Consider the following 9,100-nt stretch of genomic DNA (forward strand, 5'->3'; position numbering starts at 1 on the left):
ACCCTACCTTCTACTTGGCCAGCGATTCCCACACATCCAGCAGAAGAGAATACCCTATACTCCCTACCACGTGATGCTAAGGAAAACACGCAAAGGATGAAAACACACCACAGTGCTCCCTAACATACCACTATGAGAGCTATGAAGACAATATAACTTAGAGCCAATAGGTAGGGCTTATACCGGAATACTATATGGAAACATGCATTTACATACATATACATATATATATGTTAACATAGTAACTATTTTGCTTTTCTCACTCCAATCTATGGCTTTTATCATCTCCCTTTCTTAGCTTTACTCTTCTTTTTTTTCCCCCCCAATGTCCAGGAGAACTCCCCAGATAGGATCATCTTTATGCTCCTCACTGGGTTTAACTCCTTTTACAAAAAGATAGATGTCAGTTTGCTAAAAGGTACCCCTTTTGGATCCTATCACCCACACAAGGCTCATGACTTTATGAGGCAAATTCCTAAGAAGATGGAGGCAAGTCATAATAAGACAGATTACAGATGAATATAAGATCTATTTAAGAAATACAGCTGTTTAAAGATGGACTAACCCGCCTCTGGAGGCGGGGAACTATCACAAAAGGTGTACCAGCAGAAAGAAGATAGGCTACCCTCTTGACCAGGATGTTGTAAGAGGATCACATCCAACATGGGATGGACAGAAGGACTAGATGTATTGGGTTGGCCAAAAAGTCTGTATGGTTTTTTCCATAGAATAAAAGACACACTTTTCATTTTCACCCATAACTTTATTGATTTTGTTATTTTGAGTATGTCAGCTATCTCCAGTATTGGCTTCTAGTGGGTAGAGGAAAGGGGTGCTACTAAACATCTTAAAGTGCATAAGACAGCCCCACAGCAAAGAATTATTTGGCCAAAATGTCAACAGTACCAAGAAACTCCACAAACCACTTTTGACATGTTTGGTCAGTCACAGCACCTTCCCCATACACTGCACAAATCTTTTTTTGCAGTTCAGTTGCGTTTTTATCTTTCTTGAAATAATAAAGCACTCAAATAATAATATACGCTAAATGTTGTATATTTTCTTCCATCTTTAGTATTAAAATGGGTGCACAAAAATTCACCAATTTCAATTAAGTTGTTTTTAAATGCACGCTGATATGACACTTGTCACCATACAATCTAACAAATTATTTCGAATGAAGTTAAAGACAACTAAGCAGTACTAGAGCCATCATAGTTTAAAAAAAAAAAACTGAACAAACATTTTGGCCAACCCAATAATTTAAAGTTCCTGCCAACACATAAGTCAATAAAGAGGAAAATTTCAGCTACCCATTAATTAATAAAAAGAGATAGCATAAAAGTCTGTAGGTGTGGTCAGCTTTCAACTGATCTTTTCCCTTCAAAGGAGAAAGGAGCATAAAGACACACCCCTGACTCACCATCAGCCTCTCCTCCAGAATGTCTCAGAGGTGGAAAGGACAAAATAGGAATCACAGGTGCTGTGACCAAAACCTGCCGCTCGCTGACTCTGCATGTTGGGCACACGCCAGACAGGTTTTGTAGGCCAGAGAAGGGATGCATGTGACATAGTCCCTTCCATCAAGGAGCAAATTGTGTGGCAGATACAGCTCACAAACCTTCTGGTTCTCTCAAAATTTTATTTATTTCCTCACCTTTAGAGGTTTTGTCAGTGGTAGTGGTTTTCCAGGAACTCTCTTGGTAGGGGAAAAACGAAAACAAACTTTACTAAATGTACATATCCTTAGTCAAGCACAAGTTTGCAATATCCAGATCCCAAAGGAAAAAAGGTCTCGAAATATCATTTAAACATAGTTAACTTTAACTTTAAAAAATTTAAAAACACTATTCCAACAGTCCCTAAAATGATCAAGTTACATTAAGGTATCCTAACTCTGAACAAAATAATACAAATTGCTGGCCGAGTAATACAGTAATATAGGAAGCAGTAGAAGCAACTCAAGTGAGAGGCTGGTGATGGATGCCAGTGCCTTTGAGGCTAAATACCAAAGACAAAGTGACCTTCATGAATTGCAGAAGTGATCAAAAAAGAGAGAGACAGAAGGAGAGGGACAGAAATTCAAAATAGTAAGTTTAAATACAACATTTGGGGAAGGGGAAGATTTGGTTTTTCCCCAAATGTAAGGTAAGCAATGATTCTTGCAAACACTATTTTTTTAAAAACTGTCTTGGAGTACCATAGTAGTGCAGAATAAGGGAATAACTAAAAGTAGTTGTCCAATTGAACAAATATTTATTGATAGCCCATTAGAGGCCAAGGCACTGTGAGGTACAGCGGTAGGGGTGAGAGGATTATAATAAACACATAAATGAAAAGACAATTCTTTTCCCCACAAGAAGCACACATTAACAATAAGCACTTGAAGACGTTCTGAGTGTTTCTGTGTATATGAGCTCATTTGTACAAGAGATATAAGTGGTATGGAGAGCAAATGAGGCACGGAAATAAGGGCCAGAAGAGAGAGATTCCAGTCTCAACTCTGTAATTGGTTCAGTGACTATGAACAAAGTACCTAAGCAAATGAACGACTAATACAGTACTCCTCCCACAAAATTACAAGCATAATTAATAATAGATCTGGAGAAGTTGGTCCTCTGGATCCTAGGCCAGCCAGTGATCTTTCTAAAATATTTTATATTTTTTAAATATTTCCAAAATATTTTACATATTACTTATAATTATAAAATATATACATAAAGAGAGAGGAGTACAAGAAAATAAAACCTTTTGACTTCAAGTCATTTGCAGAGAAAGGGAAGAAGAGAGGAAAAGGAGAACCAGGAAAAGGTGGGAGGAAAATGACAGGGTCAAGTTGTGACACACATATAGAAATAAGGAGTGTAAACACAACACCCAAATAATGGAAACTCTCTTATTATATTCTCATCCAAATCATGGCTCAGAGTTATTTCACGCTAAAACCATTAAGGGCAAATGGATAGAAGGTCCAAAATGATGTATTTGAATGAGGCTTGAAGAAAAACAGATTAACAAAGGAAAAAGGGGGTGGGAAGCTTATAATAATAACATTCAAATATATAAAGCTCTTCTAAGGAGAAAATGGAGCCCTACTTGGCCCAGATGATGAAGAATGTAAGATGATAATTACATGTAGAATGTAATTGGCATTACATTCTACAACTTTTGTGATAAAAATAGAGAGTTAAACACTGGAATGGCTGACTAAGATTAGGTTCATTCTAGAAATTATTAACATTAAGAAGGAACAACCCCATATACACACACACCTGAAGGCAAAGTAATGAACTATCAATAGGTTCCAATCAAATTACTATATCAGAATCACCTGTAAACCTTGAGAAATATGGATTCTCAGACCTACTGTATCAGAATCCCTGGGTATTGAGTCCAAAATCACCCCAGCCGATTGTGATACAGCCAAGATGTGGCGCTTTGTTCTATCACAGTGGACAGAGTAAGGAGGAGGACTACTAGGAATGGCATCCGAAAGTGGGAACTAAATCAATGCAAATTTTGTGGCAAAATAAAATTTCTGTGGGTATGATATTTTTAAAATGTATTGTAAGGCTGCTCTGAAGCATCCAAGCATATCCCACTGAATCTAAGCATTTCTGAAGGTCCCAAAGTCAGCAAATACAATTCAGGTGACCCAGAAGTTACTCCTCAGTGCTGTAAGTGTACAGAAGAGGCAGTAGAGTGGGAATGGTGCAGAAAATGTGGGTAAATGTCTTCAAAGATAAAAACTTTGGGACACAAAAGAGAGAGACTAGAAATAATTTACTGTCATTCCACCTGCCCCCGCCCAAAATGGAATAATAACCAAGAATAGGAAGAAAGAAAAAGTTTCAGCTCCATCTGAAAAAAATTGTTCTTTGTGATATTTCTTTAAAAGCAAGAGAAAAATGCAGCTGAGAAATTATCTAGAAGGCAGCAAAACCAGGGAGTCAGTCACACTGCAAAGCAAAAGAAAACAAGGAGCAAGAGGTGGTCTTGGGTAGCTGTTTAGACAATCAGATGGATGGGTTGACAGCTCCTTACCTTAGGAACTCAGTGATGTTTAAATTAAGAATTGGCCACTGGCCAAATACAGAAACACCCAAAAGTTTGGAAGAGTGTGTTACAATTGGTACCTTGGCAAAAACACTGCCAAACCCTGAAAAGATCTAAGTTTTGTACCAAGAAATGGGTTTTTTAAATCTCTTCTGTTGCAGTTGAGCATCTGAAGAACACCTGTCTAAAAATCAAAATATCTAAATCTTGTCCTTTGAGCTAATTGACCAACATTCTACTCATTCACCTAAAAGCTTGCTAGTAATAGCAATACCTCATCAATGCAAAAGTAAAAAACAGGTCATCTTTCTAGGTACTGAGGTCCTAGAATGAGAGAAGTCCTGTTTGTCAGATTTTTTCTTTTTTTTAAGAGTTTATTTATTTATCTGCAGAGAGGAAGAGAAGGAGAGAAGGAGAGAAATATCAATGTATGGTTGCTTCTCGTGAGTCCCCTGTTGGGAACGGGCCTGCAATCCAGGCATGTGCCCTGACTGGGAATTGAACCGCGATCATGTGGTTCGCAGGCCCACGCTCAATCCACTGAGCTACACCAGCCAGGGCTACAATAATTTTTCTTGATGTCTTATCATTCAACATTTAATTTTTCAAATTGCTCTGCGATCATATTTATTATTCCCTCCAATTCTCTAACGTAGGTTATTTCTTCTATTTTACAGGTGATAAGACGATAGATGATGAAGATGAAGTTATTTACTAAAACAAGTTAATGACAGACCAGGGAGTGTAACCCTCAGACTAGCCCATTGTTTATACTCCTATTCTAAATCCACACTTATACTAAAGCTCTCACTCAAAGGTAAAAAAAAAAAGGCAAAACTACCATTGTGTGATTTTGTTAAATGCTCCTGAAACAACAGGTTTCACAGAGCCTCCTCATTCACTCGTGAAATTTTTAGGGACCTACAGGTGTGTGGAATTTGAACATTCCAAAAAGGATCTGGTCGGTGCTGAACAACCCAGCACGGTGATAACCTTGTTCTCTTTCAACATCTGTGACTGGCATGTCGACTGCCTGTTCACAATGAACAAAGAGCAAACTTTTCTGAAGCTCATCTCCTTACCTTTCCTTTGCAAAGAGACATAGCTCATGTACCAGGTGTTGGGTCTTTTCTTTTTCTTTTTTTTAAAATCAAGGTAAAAGATTCCTTCAGATTAGGCTACTTTCAACAAACATTCACAAGCCACCAACCCACGGAAAGCAGAGCGTTCAGAAAAAATAAAACACAGCTCTGCCCTGAAAGGACTTTATGAATACCTTTTGACTGCAATGAGTTCAATATACATTCTCTTAGCTGGGTAATTTCATTCCCATTTTATTGTGAGTTTATGCAGCAGAGCTGGATTTGAACCCAGGATTACAAAGCAGAGCTCCAAAGCCCAAGCTCTTTCCACTAAACAGTGAAAAATTTGGAAACTGAGGGTAGGATGGGTAAAAAATGATTCGACTTCCTTTCCTTGACCCAACCGTGTTCAGAAAGACAGCTGCAAATATCCAACCATAAAGAGGCTTTCTGAGGAGGCACTTTGGATTAACGTCTCCACTTTTCCTCACCCTCCCAGGCCCCACCCCCAACCTGCCAAAAGAGCAGTAAACGCGGCTGCCAGGTTGGAGAAGTCGGTGATTGTCACACCACATTCCTGGGGCTGGACACGGACTCTGAAACAGCGCCGGAGCTCCGCGCCTCGGAAAGAATAACAGCAGTTGAGATTTTTAAATCATGTGGCCCAGCACGCAGCCACACCAGTTTTGCTACTACTCCTGCCTCCACCTTTCAGAGACTGGAGCATAACGCTCCGGATTCACCCGCACCACGCATTCCGGGTGTCAGGGCTCAGGCGCAGCGCGAAACCCTGGTCCCATCCAAACCAACCCCACCCCACCCACCACCCGGATCGTGTGCCTCCCCTTTGGCACACACCGTCCGGCCGGGAAGGTGCAAGCAGTGGGGCTGGGAGGCCCTGGGAGGCTCCTCCAGGCCAGGACCTGGCATTCCTCTGCTCAGCCTCTCTCTGCGGTTCGCGGCTGGCAAAGGTTTGTCGCGGGCAGCCCGCCCTCGGTTCCCCTTCAACCCCGGGAAACGCGGAACCAAAAGGACAAAACTGCCCAACACCCTGAACTCCGTGCTCGAGAAAGGGAGTTTCTGAGCCTCGCTGCCCGACCCGAGGAGGCGTGTGTAGGGCCACCCGCCTAGGGAAGCAGGCGGTGGCGGGGAGCGCGGGGGAGGGGACTCACCCAGGGAGGGGCCCCCACGATGTTCAAACTTTCGGGAACCAAGGGGCCTCACTCCGCACCGACCGCAGAGCCCGGCCTCCAAGCACAGAAGGGACCGAAGGGTCACCTCGGATGGCCGACCACGGAGGGAGCGGCGGGAGGTGCGCGGACCGCGGCGCGGGGACAGCACCCCCAGCCTGATACTCACCACGCGCGGGGGCCGCGCGGCACAGCCAGAGCGCCAGCAGCACCCACAGCCGAGCCGGGCGCAGGGCGGGCATCTTCTCGGTCGCCTCCGCCGCCGCCTCTGCCGCCGGGGCTGATCCACATGGGGAGGGGGTCCCTACAGAGGAGCCCCTACTTTCTCCTTCCTTCTCCTATTCGCGGCTCACGGCCTCGCACTGCGCCCCGAAACTCAGGCTTAATGCCTCCACTCCCGCCACCGCTAATCAGCCGATCCCGGGCCGCCGCCTGAGCCGCCGCCCCGAAGTTCTGAGACAAACTTTCTCGGGTGTGGAGCAAAGCCGCCTCGTGTGTCCTTCCGCCTCAGCCTCCTCCTCCCACCTTAAGCCCCGCCCCCTGTCGCCGCCGCTGAGCTCCGCCGCCCTCGGCACCCAGGGGTTTCCCGCAGGAAGAAGCGCCGGCCCGAGCCGCGCGCGGAGGGATCTACTACAAGACCTCAGACATCTCCAGCCACCCCCTACCCGCGTCGGGTTCCGACGCGCCTTAACGCCGTCGGCTTTGGAGCTCCTAGCTGGGCCCGGCCTTGCTGAATGGGGACGCTGAACTTCAGACACTGAAGTGGCAAAGATCTTGAACTTGCGGGGAGAGCCAGTCCTCACTCGGTGAGCTAGGTATCTCCCCCACACCCACAAATGCACACCCTCCTGGACTAACTGGGGGAATGCGGTAGAGGTCCAACGCTGTCAAGGAAATGAGGGTAGGACGCCCAAACCCACTTAAAAAGAACAGAGCCATCAACTGGCTTGTGCTGCACCATTCATTTACTCATTCATTCACTCATTTGTTCCTTCGCTGGGCACAATGAATGGTACTAAAGACACATGAGGCACAAGATACTTTTGAGGACACAGATTTTGCAGCTGCTGGTTGCGGGATTCAGGTGGGCTTTCATGGAGAAACTGGGATGGGCAAGTAAAATTTGTAAGGACAAGGAGACCAGCGAAGGATATTCATTGTAACTTTGTTTATAATAGTCCCAAATTAGAAACAACCTAAGTGCCCACCTATAAAAGAACAAATGAGTGACATATGGTATATTTATAAAATGAAATGTGATACACCAGTTTAAAAGACTATTCGCATAGGTCAACAGGGAGAAATCTTAAAATTACAATTATAGAGAAAAAACTAATTGCAGAAGGACACATAAAGTATATCATACATATCTATTTAAACTTTTTCATAACATGACCATATATTACTTATGGATGCATACTGCCCAGTATATAGTAAAAGAACAACACCAGAATATTGGTTAGTTCCAGAGCAGGAGTGTGGGAGATATGATCAGGCATGGGTGTAAGTGGGCTTGTTATGTGTAAGAAATGAGCTGCCCTGGCCAGTGTGGCTCAGTTGGTTGGAGCGTGGTCCAGGAAGCCAAAAAGTGTCAATTCAGTTCCCGGTCAGGGCACATACCTAGGTTGCCAGCACGTAGGATCCCTGGTCCAGGCATAAGAAAGGCAACCAGTTGATGCTTCTCTCTTTCACTTCCTCTCCCTTTCTTTCTGTCTGAAGAAGTAATGTCCTCATTGTGAGGGTGTAGCATTCCAAGGGAGAGCCACCATAAAAGTGAAGGCCCAGATAAGATTCTGTCACTATTAGTTGTGACAGGAGTCAAGGAGAGATCGGGGTTGGGACCAGATCATGCAGGACTTTGAATGAGAAGCTGAAAACGGGGGAGTGAGGAGTGGGAAGGGAGGGTGGGTAGTTAACTCTCAGGTCATAGAAAACCACTGAAGGCTTTGGAACAGGAGTGAAACTTGATGAAAGAAAAGGTTGCTCTGATAATCCTGTGAAAAATTGTCAGTAACAAAAAGTAAACTTTTGTTCACCAAGGGTGAGTCAGGGGTTTGTGGAACAGCCCAGGCAGGCATGGGTTGATGAAGGTCTGAATTAATAAGGTAGATATCAAATGGAAAGGAAGGGATATATCTGGGACAATCTTTTTTTAAAGATTTTATTTATTTATCTTTAGAGAGGAAGGGAAGGAGAGAAATATCAATGTATGGTTGCCTCTCCTGCGTCCCCTGCTGGGAACTGGCCTGCAACCCAGGCATGTACCCTGACTGGAAACTGAACCGCAATCATGTGGTTTGCAGGCCCAAGCTCAATCCACTGAGCTACACCAGCCAGGGCCATCTAGGACAATCTTGAAAAAATATATATTGGGGAGGGGTGGGCAAGCAACCCTGTGTGACTAATTGGATATGGAGGTTTATGGTCCTGCTGGGAAGGGAAATCCTATTCACAGAGCCTTTCCCTGGCTTCTACAGGACACAGGGCATACTTCTAAAAATGATAAATACAAGGCTTTTTTTTTCACTCAGTCCCCCTCTCGTCCTCTCTGCCCTATTGTGAACTTTACACAATAACAGTATTGAATGACTTGAGATTCCCCCAAACATATCTTCTTGTTTCTGTCTCCGTACCTTCTGTTCCCTTGACTTGGAATGACTCTTGCAGTCCCCTTCCCTCCTCCTCTTGATGAACTTCTAACTATTCATCCTTCAGTCCTGAGAAGGCTTTGGCGACACTGTAACAAATTCCTCCCCCTCGCAGACAGTCCCT

The 9,100-nt window shown here is 44.0% G+C and overlaps 1 protein-coding gene across 1 annotated transcript in view; it reads right to left on the minus strand.

Moving 5' to 3' along the window:
* NOTCH2 (notch receptor 2) overlaps window positions 1-6,809 on the minus strand; it is a 158,646-nt gene extending 151,837 nt beyond the window's left edge. The window contains exon 1 of the mRNA XM_037038736.1: window positions 6,498-6,809. Within this exon, the coding sequence (XP_036894631.1) occupies window positions 6,498-6,570 (73 nt within the window). The 5' untranslated portion in view covers window positions 6,571-6,809. The remainder of the gene's footprint in view (window positions 1-6,497) is intronic.
* Between the last annotated feature and the right edge of the window lie 2,291 nt (window positions 6,810-9,100).

This window comes from Sturnira hondurensis, unplaced genomic scaffold, assembly GCF_014824575.4.
Source record: "Sturnira hondurensis isolate 20B ecotype Veracruz unplaced genomic scaffold, ASM1482457v3 Scaffold0024822, whole genome shotgun sequence".
NCBI classification, from domain to species: Eukaryota; Metazoa; Chordata; class Mammalia; order Chiroptera; family Phyllostomidae; genus Sturnira; species Sturnira hondurensis.